Source organism: Dama dama, chromosome X (assembly GCF_033118175.1).
Source record: "Dama dama isolate Ldn47 chromosome X, ASM3311817v1, whole genome shotgun sequence".
NCBI lineage: Eukaryota > Metazoa > Chordata > Mammalia > Artiodactyla > Cervidae > Dama > Dama dama.
In genome coordinates this window covers 85,271,743-85,287,825 of record NC_083714.1, presented here as the reverse complement: position 1 = coordinate 85,287,825, position 16,083 = coordinate 85,271,743, and the positions used below count along the sequence as shown (strand labels likewise).

The following is a 16,083-nucleotide window of genomic DNA, read 5'->3' as shown; positions in this document are numbered from 1 at the left end:
TGGTGGCTCAGATGGTAAAGGATCCGCCTGCAATGCAGGAGACCCAGTTTCGATCCCTGGGTGAGGAAGATCCCCTGGAGAATGGAATGGCAACCCACTCCAGTATTGTTGTCTGGAGAATCTCATGGACAGAGGAGCATGGTGGGCTATAGTTCATGGCGTCTCAAAGAGTCTGACATGACTGAGTGACTATCACTATTAACAACAGCAAACTTTCTACAAATAATTTGAAGCATGGTTATTCATTCTTAAAATTTTTTAAAAAAATAATCTTACCTTGTTCTGGGCCGTTGTTCATCTTCAGATTCACTAACTTCTTCACTAACTCCAGATTCCTGAAAATCAGAATCTTCAGAATCTTCACTACTCACTTGAATAAAAAATATTAAAGGTTATTAAATGCTTTCCAATAGAAATTCAATTCCCTTTATTTGTCAATAACATCACATTAACTTCTAAGAGTATTATGAGAATAATATCTCTAGTACATATGACATCATACAGATTAGACCAGTTAATGACTCAAGGTATTTATAAAAATCCAAATGAAAACCAAGAATGGTTATAAAACTATGATTCTACATTAAAATATAAGTATATTAACTATGTAAACTGACAAAATGAAAAATTATCAGTCAATACAAGAATTCTAGTTATTTTAAGCAAGCTAAGTAGGCTGGCCAAGGTGGATTAAGGGTGATTAGACTCTCTGCCACTTATAACAACTAAAAACTATGGACAGAATACATAAATAAACAACCTAAGGACTCTGTAAAGGGAATAAGAGTAGGCAGATTGGGGACTGAAATCAAAACTTAAATAATGATCCTCATAAAATTGTGTGGGAGGATGAATGTCATGGGGTTTTTTCCCCTACTCCTTTCCTGGTTTTGACAGGAAGGCCAGCTGAATTGCAAATTATGCAAAGGGTGCTGACTACAAAACTCTAGGAGAACCTCATTTCTAGCCACAGAACTGGGAAAAAGGAGCTGAGTCCTGCCTATCACAAGAAAATAAGATGAATACCCAATTTTATTTTTTCTCTCCAAAATTTTATTTTTCTGTACCAAAATTGCCAGTAAGACACAGGCATCTAAAACCCCAGCAGAATACCTGTATTTTTCTGGTCAGAGGAAGTCAGGCAGGGAAAATACAAGATAAGCCTGGACTAGTACCAGAAAGTAAAGCATTGCTCAAAAACTGATGGGGATATATTCAAAGGATAGATGATGCAACTTGAAGAAGCTCCCAGCAACCAAAGCTGGAACAATCTGAGCAATAAAATGAAAACCTGGATTGTAACTCATAGAATAAAATAAAACATATACATGTCCATATTAATATAAGTAATGTGATAAACAGATAAATGGGGGAAACAACTCTTCTTAGAAGTAATGAAAGAAACTGGAAATCACCACTTAAACATACAACACAGTAAAAACTGCTTAGGCAGTTGGATGCTAAAATTAGTGGGTAGAAGTATGATGAGAAACGGAATATCTGCATTGTCTCAAAGTATCTCTCCACAAGATATTCATTAAATATGAACAAAAAAAATAGGGGTTTTTTTTAACAGTAGAAAAACTCAGCAGATACCAACTTCAGTAACTTAATCAGGTTAACAATACCAATAATAAGAAACATACTGTCATCATACACACTCAGTACAACACACCAAGACGAATTCAATAGAACTCTTGCAGTATTTTTGTCACAATGTCTAATAACCTAAATCTAACCATAAGAAAACACTAGACAAATACATACAGATCGACATTCTAGAAAATATCTGATCAATACTCCTCAAAAGTGTCAAGGTCATGAAAGAAAAGACAAAGGAACTGTCACAGACTGGAGTAGATTAAGGAGACAACTGAATGCAATGTGGGATCCTAGACTGAAGTCCAAAGTGGAAAAAGAACACAAGTGGGAAAAATAAAGATAACCAAATAAAATCTACAGTTTGCATCAGAGGTCAGAGATCTGATGGTATTTTCAACTTTGTCGGCTATAAGGTCAATGTTGCAGCCACTACTCAACTTTGCCACTGTAAACACATGAAAGCAATAACTGAGTAAGTATGACAGTATACCAATAAAACTATTTATAAAAACATGAAAGTTAGATTTAGCCTTCAGGTGTAGTTTGTCAAACACTGGCTGAATTAATATTATTGTATCAATGTTAATTTCCTGGATTTGATTATTGTGCTTAATAAGTATAAGGTGTTAAATTAGGAAAGCTAGGTAAAGGGTATTTTTGTGACATTTCTATAAATCTAAAATTACTTCAAAATAAAATATTTTTAGAATATCTATTATGATCTGACATCAAAATCAAAGGTCTGGTCTATCTTTAAAAATATAGACAAGCATAAATAATATAAAGATTGGTTATGGAAGAAGAGGAGAGTGAAGAGTTACTGTTTAGTTTCAGTTTGGGATAATCAAAGAATTCTGGAGACAGACAGTGTTGATGGCTGCCCAATAATGCAAATATATTAATGCCATGGAATTGCTTCAAACAGTTAAAAATGGTTAAAAATTATGTTATGTGTATTTTGCCACAATAAAAAAACAAACAAACAAAAAACAATAATAAAGGAGTTCTCTGGTGGTCCAGTGGCTAAGATGCCACACTTTCAATGCAGGGGGCCCAGGTTCAACTTTGGTCAGGGAACTAGATCCCACATACCACAACTAAGAGTTCACATGCCACAACTAAAGATTTCACATGCTGCAAGGAAGATCGAAGATCCTGGGTGCCATAAGTAAGACCTGCTGCAGCCAGATAAATAAATAAAAATATTGTAAAAAAAAAAAAAAAAGAACTGCTAAGCAACTGGGAATTTGGGAGAACAAGATGTCCACATGCACACACAAATTCTGTGATTAAATACAATTTTAAGCCTAGTATTAATTTTTCATCAAATGTTATTTTGAAAATTTTCACACCTACCAAAAATTTGAAAGAATTGCCAAATGAACACCTGTATCCCTACTCTTAAATCCACTTTAAGTGGATTTGCTTTACCACATTTGCTTTATTTCTGTCTAAATATATGCACATCCTTTTTTGCCCTGAACCCTTTGAAATTAAGTGCTGATATCATGACACTTCACCCTTAAGTATAAGGGCATTATCCTACATAATTAAATATCATTTAAAAAATGAGAAAAATAACATGAACCTAATATAATCTACTATAAAGGCAATCACTGCATTTTTGAAATTATCACCAAAATAACTTTTACAACTTTTTTCAAATTTAGGTGAAAATGTTGACATGCTACACTTGATTTAATAATTAAGCTATTAGCTTCTGATTTTTCCCTATTGCCCATCATAAGGTTTCCAGACAATACAGAGACACAAGAGTTTGCAAATCTTGGAAAATGGTGTGATTCCAAATGTAGTATCAGTCACTATTACATTAGTCTTTATTAGAAACATAAATAAGATGGAATTTTAGTTTACATCCTTCTACACAAACAGACCAAAAAAAATAGTTGGATTATAAGTTACCCACAGAAAAGGACAGTGGAAACACAGGTCACAGAAAACTTGGGTTTCAATAAAACATTTCAAATGTATTTGGCCCACAGCTGCTGCCGACACTACTGTTTAGTTGCTAAGTCGTGTCTGACTCTTTGCAAACCCATGGACTGTAACCCACCAGGCTCTTTCGTCCATGGGATTTCCCAGGCAAGAATATTAGAGTGGGTTGCCATTTCCTTCTCCAGGGAATCTTCCCAACCCAGGGATCAAGCCCATGTCTCCTGCTTGGCAGATGGGTTCTTTACCACTGAGCCACCTGGGAAGTCCTATTTGGCATAGTAAACGGCTCTGTATTCCTGAGCTAATAAGCCTCAGAGGCAAAATTAGTATTTGTCCTTTTGAAGATGCACAGGAAATCATGCTGTTTCCTAATATGTTAAATCACTCAGTTCCTTTATAGAATCTGAAAGACCAGCTTGCAGTCATGTTGCAAAGAAATTTATGAAAAATGCATTCACAAAATGAGGTATTATTATTTATTTGTTTACATGAAAATGTCCAAGGCATATTAAGTATATGTGTGTGTGGGGAAGGGGTACCTTCCTCGTCTTCTTTAATGGATAGCTATTTTCCCATGGCCCTTTAAATGCTCAGGATTCCAAGATTCTTTCCCTAGCCTTCCTTTTGAACAACATTACAGCTCCGCTGGGTAATATCATTATTATACATATACTACGACAACTGAACTTGACATCAACTATGGCAATATCCTCCAAATAGGTTCAAAGCCTTCAGGTAAGTTCAGCCACTCAGTCATGTCCGACTCTTTGCAACTCCATGGACTGTAGCACTCCAGGCTTCCCTATCCATCACCAACTCCCAGAGCTTGCTCAAACTCAGGTCCATCGAGTCAGTGATGCCATCCAACCATCTCATCCTCTGTCGTCCCCTTCTCCTCCTGCCCTCAATCTTTCCCAGCATCAGGGTCTTTTCCAATGAGTCAGTTCTTCACATCAGGTGGCCAAAGTATTAGAGTTTCAGCTTCAGTATCAGTCCTTCCAATGAATATTCAGGACTGATTTCCTTTAAGATGGGCTGGTTGGATCCCCTTGCAGTCCAACGGACTCTCAAAAGTCTTCCCCAACAACACAATTCAAAAGCATCAATTCTCCAGTGCTCAGCTTTCTTTATGGTCCAACTCTGACATCTATACATGTACTGGAAAAACCACAGTTTTGACTAGATGGACCTTTGTCGGGAAAGTAATGTCTCTGCTTTTTAATATGCTGTCTACATTGGTCATAGCTTTTCTTCCAAGAGGCAAGCGTCATTTAATTTCATGACTGCAGTCACCATCTGCAGTGATTTTGGAGTCCAAGAAAATAAAGTCTGTCATGGTTTCCATCATTTCCCCATCTATTTGCCATGAAGTGATGGAACTGGATGCCATGACCTTAGTTTTTTGAATGTTGAGTTTTAAGTGAGCTTTTTCACTCTCCTCTTTCATCAAGAGGCTCTTTAGCTCCTCTGCACTTTCTACCATAATGGTGGTATCATCTGTGTATCTGTGGTTATTGATATTTCTCTCAGATATTGGATCAAAGCCCTCAGTCTCACAGAATAACAGGCAACTATCAATAACCTCAGATATGCAGATGATACCACTCTTATGGCAGAAAGTGAAGAGGAACTAAAAAGCCTCTTGATGAAAGTGAAAGAGGAGAGTGAAAAAGTTGGCTTAAAGCTCAACATTCAGAAAACTAAAATCATGGCATCTGGTCCCATCACTTCATGGGAAATAGATGGGGAAACAGTGGAAGCAGTGTCAGACTTTACTTTTTTGGGCTCCAAAATCACTGCAGATGGTGACTGCAGCCATGAAATTAAAAGATGCTTACTCCTTGGAAGGAAAGTTTTGACCAACCTAGACAGCATATTAAAAAGCAGAGACATTACTTTGCCAAAAAAAGGTCCGTCTGGTCAAGGCTATGGTTTTTCCAGTAGTCGAGTTGGACTGTGAAGAAAGCTGAGTGCCGAAGAATTGATGCTTTTCAACTGTGGTGTTGAAGAAGACTCTTTGAGAGTCCCTGGGACTGCAAGGAGATCCAACCAGTCCATCCTAAAGGAGATCAGTCCTGGGTGTTCATTGGAAGGACTGATGCTGAAGCTGAAACTCCAGTACTTTGGCCACCTAAAGTGAACAGTTGACACATTGGAAAAGACCCTGATGCTGGGAGGGATTGGGGGCAGGAGGAGAAGGGGACGACAGAGGTTGAGATGGCTGGATGGCATCACCGACTAGATGGATGTGAGTTTGAGTAAACTCCGGCAGTTGGTGATGGACAGGGAGGCCTGGCGTGCTGCGATTCATGGGGTTGCAAAGAGTCAGACACAACTGAGCGACTGAACTGAACTGAACCGAATCTGACCACATTACATCCTTAGTTGAAATCTTTCAATGGAACAATGAGTGGTTGTACTGAAGTTATGAATCTTCAATGCTGCTAATCAATGTCTTGTGCCTTTATCTAGGTGCCAAACATGTTCATCTAGATTTCCACTTACAGAGACTTCCCTGATGGTCCAGTGGCTAAGACTCCATGCTCCCAATGCAGGGGGCCTGGGTTCTATCCCTGATCAGGGAACTAGATCCCACATGCCGCAACTAAGAGTTCAAATGCTGCAACCAGTAAAAAACTCTGCTTGCCACAACTAAGATCCAGTGCAACCAAATAAATAAATAATTTTTCTAAAAGCTGTACACTTATGAAATATATGCTTTTATATATATATATATATATATATACACACCTTAAATAGCTTTTTAAATAGTGGCACCTGTGAATATACTAAAAACAAACTGTACACTGTAAGCAGGTAAACTGTATGATTTTTAAATTATGTCTCAATATAGCTATGATATGAAAATAATTTTTAAAATAAAAAAAAAATTTAACTTTTCAATGGCTCTCCACTCTATAAAGCCAATGTACTTCTCAGATATTTCCAAAAATGCTTTCTTATTCCTGGTGGCACAAAGAAGAGTTAATCTGCCTGCCAGGAATTGGGTAATAAAGTCTTCAAAGTCTGTCCCAAAGAAGAAAAAACTTTCTTTGAACTTCTTGTTAGCCAAATTCTCAGGAAAATTTCTCATTTAATTGCTCAATATATATTATTTAATATAAGAATGCTCTCCACCAACTCTCAAGTAAAATGAACACACCAAAGAGATGTACCATATTTACTCTACAGCCTCATGTACCCATGAGGAGTACTGTCAAGTACTCCAATTTGAGGAACAGGCTTACAAAGATCTGCAGTATCTGATCTCTGTCTTATTGGTCCAGCCTAATTTCCTGCTGTTCCTTTCCTTACTCCCTTCTATACTCCAGCTATGCCACATAAATTGCATCCCCTCCACCATGTGCTAAACAATTTACAGAGGTTTTTAAAACTTTTCCCCTGCTTATATTATAAATTTTAACAACAAATCTACCTTCTCCCCATTTAGAACTTTATCTGCTGGATGAAACTCTCCATCTTTGTCAAGTCTTCTCTGTTGATAACCCCAACCCCCCAAAAAGCTAAAAAATTCCTCTTTATGCCACACCTTACAAGACAACCCCTTATGGTACTACAAGTTCTTATAACACTAATGTCAATAATTCTTATTAAACCTGTGACTGCCAAAACTGGCTACATATCAAAATCATTTCGGAGATGCTTTTAATACATATGGATACCTAGGTTCCCACCACCACCAATTATGCTTCAATTGGCTCAAGGTGGAGCCCTGCCATAGGAAGGTATATTTTTAAATCCCCCAAGTGATCTGCATGTGTAGCCAGGTTGAAAACTATCATATAAAACAGTGATTTCTTTATTTATTTTATATCCTCAATGTTTACCATGATGTTGGAAACATGTAACTGACTTAGTACAGAAAGACACATAATTTAATGTGATAAAAATTTAATCTGGCTACATATAAGTTTTACACACAAGCTTGCATAAATCTATCCAAATTAACTATATCTTCTATCTTTCCTCAGGAAAGCATTATTTCTTCCTGTAGTTACAGGCAGTCTTATATCTTCCACATGACCTTAATGCATGTTTTATTTATTGTCATATTTATCTTTTTAATCTAAATGTATATGACTACTAAAGGTCAAAAATATTCTTTGTCATCTCTCAAGTTTCTGGGTTACCTTCCCACTCTAAATTCTTTATTTCACTCTCAGAATAGCTGTTGTCAGTGTGCAGACACTCACCTAATATAGGTGGTCAATTGTTGGAGCAGATATGTTCTTTACCAGTATGAACCAGTATGTTGTTCACCATCAGAATTAAAATGTCTTACCCTTCCTTCTATTTCTGCCTTTGGCTTCTTTGTGCTCTTTAGGCTTCATCTTTTTTTCTTCTCCAGATTCTCCATCACTCAGAGTCAGCTTGTGTCTCAAAAGCCTATGTCTGTATCTTGGCTTCTTAGATTCTTCAGAATCTGAATCTGATTCAGAATTGGCTTGATTTTTTACTTCTAAATGGAGAAAACAAATCACTAAAACCTTCAGCCTTTTTTCCTTTAAAATGCTGTACAACTACGTATTTTGTTTGTAGATAATTATCATGACTTATGGAACTGATCAGAGCTGTATACTTATCTTGTTTCATTGTTGATACCAAGCAATCTCATACATTACACTTGATCTATTATGATCATTAAGTAATAATTAAATATCACCAATATACATATATAGATTTTTTAAATGTAAAAAACATGTTGTTTTGCAAATCATCTATTTATTGGCAGTGACTGACAAAATCTGCACAGCTATTACCAGATACTCAAAAGGATTAATGGTAGCAACGTTTTAAACATTTTAATAAACTTCAAACATATATATTAAGAGATTTCATGGTCAGACAGTCTTCAAAGACTAAACTGGCCAAACAACCAAATTATGACATCCTATACTTCTCTCTGGCTTCCCTGGTGGCTCAGATAGTAAAGAATCTGCCTGCAATGCGGGAGTCCTGGGTTCAATCACTGGATTGGGAAGACCCTGGAGAAGGAAATGGCAACCCCCTCCAGTATTCTTGCCTGGAGAATCCCATGGACAGAGGAGCCTGGCAGGCTACATTCCACGGGGTTGCAAAGAATCGGACATGACTGCAACTACCACTTCACTTCACTTCACTTCATACTTCTCTCTGGGGAACTCACCCTCATCTCCAAGGTTTTCTTCATTGTGTTTTCCAGTTCTTTTCTTCCCTTCTTCTGACTCATCTGAAGATCCATCCTCATCGGAGGAAAGATTGGCTTTAATTTCTTCTAAAAGCATCTTCTTGGCAATTCTCGAGAGTAAAAAGACAATAAAAACTATATATTTGGTGGTGAAGTATTACAAATTAAAAACAAATGGAATTATATGTATCAAAATGGAAATAATTGTGTCAAAAGATTTTTATTATATAAGTCTATCAAAGTCTATTTTAATTTAAAGTACCAACCAAAACCTTTGAAAATGCTCTTAGCACTGATTTTCTCCCAGTTCTGTTTAATTTCACAATATACTGAAAAATCTCAGGGATGTTTCTACTATTTTCACCAATTGCAACTTCATCCTGGATATCCTTCCAATCCTATACTTGCTCTGCTGCCACCATCTGACAACTACAGTATCAGACAGACCCACAATAGTAAATCAATTCATTCAAACAAATGGCATTTCAACACAAAACTCCACATGAAAGAATTTATTCAACAGTAAAACATATTCTTAGAAAATCAGTGTGTAATAAACCACTATTGTGAAACAGTGCCTCAAACTAGTGAATAACATTTTTGGCTCTTAAATTTCAATGTACTGCATAAATTCTTCTAATCAAATGAAAGTATACAACATATATTAAAATACTAAAGCAATAAAAAATCCCTAATAATATTCAAACTAGGGCAGAAAAGAGGCAAGAGTGCTATTTACTATGTACATAAAGAAAACAAATTACTATCAAAAAGTTTTTACTTTCCAAAAAAGTAGATAATGCATTAGCCTAAAGCATACCAAAATTTTTCCAGATGCTCCTCAAAGACCAATTTGCCAATGAAAAAATAAACTGCTCAAGGCATGAGAAAATATTTAATACCATCTTATGTTAAATTAAAATATATTCCCAATAAATTTTCATGTTTGCACTAAAGGAAGATATAAAAAAGTGTAAGATAAAAGCAATTTTTGTGTAAGATGAGGTAATTAGCACCTTTAGATATAAATTCATAAATCACTATAACAAAGGGATACCTTATAAAAAGGCTCAAAAGTTGACATGATCCTTGGTTTTCCCTGAACTAGCTTCTGTGTGGATAAACATCTACTCTGTAATCATGAATGACTCTAGCTCAGTCAAAATCTTGGAGCTGGAATTAGGAGAATTTTTTTATTTTTAGATTTGAAATTATTTTTATTTATTAACATGAACTCACATTAAATCAAGAATTCATTCAGAGACACAGATGTACAGAACAGACTTTTGGACTCTGTGGGAGAAGGCGAGGGTGGGATGTTCTGAGAGAATAGCATTGAAACATGTATATTATCAAGTGTGAAACAGATCGCCAGTCCAGGTTGGATGCATGAGACAAGTGCTCGGGGCTGGTGCACTGGGAAGACCCAGAGGGATGGGATGGGGACGGAGGTGGGAGGGGGGGGTTCCGGATGGGGAACACACGTAAATCCATGGCTGATTCATGTCAATGTATGGCAAAAACCACTACAATATTGTAAAGTAATTAGCCTCCAACTAATAAAAATAAGTGAAAAAAAAAAAAGAATTCATTCAATGATAGGAGGTGTTAATGTATGTTAATGTTTTCTTAATTTTATTTGAAAGATAGATTGTTCATTGCAATTTATATTCAAAGATATACAGCAAAGGCACCTAGACAGACTAAAGCAAACAAAATAGCTAATCACTTTCATAAATGCTGATATGCTCTTTAGTCCTTCCTTCCTAAACTGATAGATAAGGAACATTTAGACAACAGAGAGAGGTACAAATTGCAAGAGGAAACCACAGATAAATTTAGCTTTTCTGAGGATTTCTAACTTGATTTGCATTTTAATGAAATGGAGATTAGATCATTCCAATTTAAATCCTACTGGAGTTGCACTGGTGGCTCAGATGGCAAAGAATCCATCTGCAACACAGGAGACCTGGGTTCAACCCCTGGGTTGGGAAGATTCCCTGGAGAGGGGAATGGCAACCCACTCCATTATTCTTGATTGGAAAATCCCTTGGACCAAGGAGCCTGGTGGGCTACAGTCCATGGAGTCACAGAGAGCTGGACACAACTGAGAGACTAACTTTTAAACTTCTACATCAGTGGTTTGCTAACTGTACATGGTTTGGACTGTACACAGTAAAGGTTTTTAAAATGGGGACAACTTACATTTCACCAAGAAAAAAAATTAAACCCAAATATCATTTATTTCATCATTTTATAAAGTATAGACATATCCTCCACGAACTAGGAAACAGTTTCAAAATAAAGGGTGGCTCTTTAAATTAATTAAAGCATCCTTCTGGAAAAACTCTCTATACTTATCTTTTATACATACCACATCATCATTTCCCATGAACAAGGAAAGACTTTTTCAAGCCAATTTGAGTAAAACCACAGATTTGGAATGAATAAGTGTATGTGCACGTGTGTGTACATATAATATGAAGCACTGGATACTAGGTTACAAATAGAAAAACACAGTTTACGTGCAGTTACAAGATCTTATATCACCATTTGAGTGGTATAATAGCAAACAAGAACACAATTATTAATTTAGTTACTCTAAAGGTTAGTTCAATCACCTGATTTTAGTTTGCATTTACAAGTTTAAAAAATGTCATAAACTCCATATAATCTATAAAGAATTGGTTGTTAATTTTAGGAAACCACATATTTCTTCTTTCAAACTCTATAGATTCCTAGTAAGTCTACTAAATGAAAAGTCAAGACATGTAAACTTACAAATACTAAAATTCTAGGTTGTCATGAAGAAACTAAGGAATATGAAATACATAAGATAATATGATTCTATACCAACTGAAGAATCACACAGTAAATCATGGAAAATGAAATGACATCCACACACTGAAGAATTACTTGATTTATCAACAACCTTCAATAAAGTCACAATATGCAGAACAATCACGGACACTTTAGAAGCAAAAAAATTTACAAACTTCAGAGAATCCTCATTTTTCTCCAAACTGAAAGTTATACAGAGTAGTGGAGATTCCCTAAGCTTTACCTCACTAAGATGTTTTAGATTTGCCCTTTTGAGCAAAGGAAAGCCTAATGAATAGCCATATACATTAAGCCCTAAAAAGAATAATAAAATTATTTTGCATAAATTATGGCTGATGGCTCTAGTCCAATAGGTCAAAGACTTTATGTATCATACAACTAGCCCATCACATAACCTACAACTCAAAGTTAGAACTTAATTTGAAGGACCTAAGGGCTGAAGGTGACCTTCAACCTGAGTATTCAAACATGTTGAGGTGAGATGTGTCTCATCTACAAAGCCTGCAGTGAGATTCTTTAAGGGAAACTCCACTACCTTAACTCTTGAGTCACGGGCCACAGAAACTTCAAGGACATCATCACTTGAGAACCAGCTCAGGCTGGGAAAGCATCATTTTGGAGGCCTCAACTGGACCCGTGCTAGAATGCATGTGACGGATATATAGTCATGATCCCTAGTTGACTGTTTGCTCTGAAGCTTCCTTTCTTGAGGTTTTCCAGGATGTTTCTGAGAAAATCATCCAGGCAACAAGGTACTGCCCCTAGAATCTCAATGCTCGACATTACATCGTGGGGCAGGTATAGCATCCAAAGCAGTCACAACTCTATCAGAAGCATCAGAGGCACTAGTTGTGCCACGCTTGTGGCAGAAAACCTGGCAGAGCCAGAAGTAATGGAGCCACTTCTCCATTTTCCTGAAAGGGAAGGAAAGGAGAGGGGAAGAAGGCAAAACAATATGAAAAGGAGGGTAAAAACCCACAAACAACGATCGAACTGGTAGCATGAAAGAATAAATAATAAAACCCCAAAACTCAAACAAGCTAAGTCTTCTAAATCACATAATGAACACCAAGATAAGACAATGCCTTATTATCCTTGCACCATCAGCTACTAAAATAAAGCAAAAATAAAATAAGGAATGAGGCCAACAATGCAAAGACAAATGAGCAATCACACAGAGAGCGAGCGAGCCAAGAAAGCCTTTAGTAATTCTGATCCTACCTAGAAAGGAAATCAGTAATGCCTCTTGTTTCAGCACTCCAACAGGAAAAGAAAGTAAACCACCTCTTGGCTGGTAGAAAAATCGATTATTCAAAACACTGAGTTTCTTAAAAAGGAATAATCAAGAGAATCTCTTGTACCACGGAATTTTAGAGAAACAGCCATTACAAAAGCAACACAAAATGTTAGAGCTGAAGAAAGGACCTGAGAGTCCAAGTTTGTCATTTCATAGATGAGGAAACAGGCTTAAAAAGGGGAAATGACTTGGCCAAAGAAACAAAGCTAGTTAGTGGCAAAGCCAGAAGCACAACCTAAGCTCCTAAATCCCAATCTGCTACTAATTTTACTATGTTAGTCCTATATTCTCTACTCATTCATTACTACTGCACTAATTAATGAGTGCTTAGGGCAATATACTAAAGTCACATTTTTAAAGATATCTGTATTTCACTGATTTTAAGATTATATATTTAGATGTGAAAGAATTCAAGCTTTCATTTTTAAAGATTTTTAAAAAAAGAGTTGTAAACATCTTTCATCTAGTATGCACTATCTTTAAAATATTGATAGACCATTTCAGATATCCCCAACAATCTATGTCTTATCTTTCAAAAGATTCTGAAAATAGGGTTGAAGAAAATTGCTAAATGAAACCACATTTTTAGAAGGCAAAAATACTGTGGATCCATACACAAAGGTGACAAATTATTTAATTTTTTTTACATTCTGTGCATAATATCACAATAGAATAGTTAAAACAGAGAATTCTGAATAAGATTATAGTTTTAGAGATAAAAAACAACTGTTTAAGTAAATGCAATACTAAAACAACACACCATATATAAAAGGTTGATCTATAAAACAATTCCAATGACTACAGTCAAAAAATGTTGAATAAATAAAATTTCTCACAATAAAATTTTTTTGTGAGAACAGGGTGAGGAACACATATCCCTCTCATATGGAGGGATGCCTTGTTTTAACAAATATTATATACTTCGGGATGAGAATAAAAGATAACATTTCATAGAACTACAAAGGAATTCCTCATCTTCAAAATCTGTATTGGTATTCTTTTTAAACTCTGGTTCAAAATTAGTATATATATATATATTTTTTGGCCACTTGGCTAGGCTTGGATCAAATCCAACCCCACTGCAGTTGAAGCAGAGTCCTAATCACTGGACAACCAGAGAAGGCTCCAAAAGTGATACTGGGTTAAACCTGAATGAACTTTTTGACCAACCCAGTACCTTGATATGACCCTTTCTATGAAAAAAAATATAACCAAGGCATAATGATCTATACCTAAAGAGAGTGCTATTTGTGAAATAATGATGAAGTCACTAAATAACCAAAAAGCTAAACAACAGCTTGAAATATTTTAGTCACATGTTCTATAATGTTTGCACTTAATGAAAAACATCACCGTTTACTTAAAATTAGTATCAAATAACTTTTTAAAAAAAATCTTAGGAGTAGAAAAATAAAAGCTGTATGAAATTAAGAACTCAAAGTTTATTAATAGTTTATACATGGGCTCAAATTACAAAATGTGTATTCCCTGATTTTATATAAAAATGTGGAAAGGTAAAATTTTAGAGAAAATTTTAATAAGAAATTTATTAACATGGATATTAATTTAGGAAATTTGATCATACTAAAGAACTAGTTCAATTTTTTATATTCAATACTTGAAAAGTAAAAACAAAGAATTTGCCTTAATTTTATTTTCAAAATCCAAAGACTATATAGTCATAAAAATGAACCTTCTGTGCTCACCCTAGAAAATTCAAACTCTCTCTTTTTTGGGGAGTGGGGATGAGAGCTTTTTCTCATTTTCTTAAAGTCCCAATATCACCAAACAATAGAAAATAGGAAAAAAAGACTGAACATAATGTTTATATCTCAGGTAGATTCTATCTAGTGGCTAGACCACCTGTATTATACTTGACTTACAATACTTACCTGCACTGGAAAGACAAAGCAAATTGAAAAAAAACTGCCTTAAAATTGCCAGATATTTAAAACCCTTATTCAAACATGAAACAAGTAAAATACTCATTTAAAACCTATCTTTGTTTTTAAAGCTCAATGAAAACTAAAGCAATCTTGCTAATCAAATAGGAACACTATGAAAAAAAATTCATAGAAAAAAATTATTCCAGATTAAGCAAATTTGTAGAGAACAGCTAAAGACTTATACAGAAGATGAACATTTGTAAACGTGCTTAAAATGGAAACCAAAGTCATATGCCGAAGGGACTTGACATATATTCAAGTCAATAATCTTTGCTGAAACTAAGTAAACAATCATCAAATATCTTTATTAGCATGAAAAACATCCAGGAATCATTAATCACTTCCAAAAATATGCTTGATTAATAGCACAGAGCCTGCATCAACAGAATACACCAAGCAAGCAGGGAAAAAAAATAATCTTTTGTATGTTTTCCAGTCTGAAAAGCAAAGTAGTACCAAATGATATAACAACTAGAAAATCTAAGGCTACAGCGTAGTCCCACAATAATAAAGCAGAAATTCTATTAACAATGGGCAATTTCTTTAAGCAATCTCCTCATCAAATTTTGCTTCTATGAAAAAAATTAGCCCCACTGAGACAGAAATTATGAGAAAAACTATGCAGTATTAGTCGACGTAACTAAGCATTTTTCAACTATAAATATATATATATTTATGTATATATATACATATGTGTGGCATATATATGGGTGGCAGCAGAGGATATACATATAAAAAGCCCCAATTTTAAGCAAAGTTGGGATTTTAAAAAATGTGGATTTAGGAAAAATTCTGACAATCTAGTTTTTTTCCTTTAAAAGTTTAGTTTTAAATGTTTTCCACACCTTGTAAAAAATACAAGTAAATATTCTGAAAATAATTCTTTTGGAGGGGAATGGATTCTTCGGTGATAGTTTAACATGCAACCTCTAAAGAAAAGCCCGATTTAATAATCCTCAACACCATCACTACTGAACTTAAATACACTACTATGTTATGACTGAGGCTAATCCACAGTGCAGGTATTAAAATAAACAACATTAAATATCCTTTTAATGAAAGAATCAACTTAAAACATAACAGATATTTGAAAGGCAACATTAACATAATGGCACGTTCAAATAAATAACTTTAAATTCGTGTATAATTTAAATAATCTGACAAACAGACATCATTTTCCCTTTCAAAAGTATATAAAGTCTAAGTTATAAAATCTGAAGTAAATTCTGTTATACAAAATTCAAAATATAGTT

The 16,083-nt window shown here is 35.1% G+C and overlaps 1 protein-coding gene across 13 annotated transcripts in view; it reads right to left on the bottom strand.

Annotated features, from left to right (window-relative positions):
• Nucleotides 1-16,083, bottom strand: part of ATRX (ATRX chromatin remodeler) — a 277,372-nt gene that overhangs the window by 144,027 nt on the left and 117,262 nt on the right. For all 13 annotated transcript variants that reach the window (XM_061136821.1, XM_061136832.1, XM_061136829.1 and 10 more), the window contains 3 exons: nt 8,726-8,856; nt 7,862-8,038; nt 277-370 (listed from right to left, as the gene is read on the bottom strand). In XM_061136821.1, the coding sequence (XP_060992804.1) occupies nt 277-370; nt 7,862-8,038; nt 8,726-8,856 (402 nt within the window). The remainder of the gene's footprint in view (nt 1-276; nt 371-7,861; nt 8,039-8,725; nt 8,857-16,083) is intronic.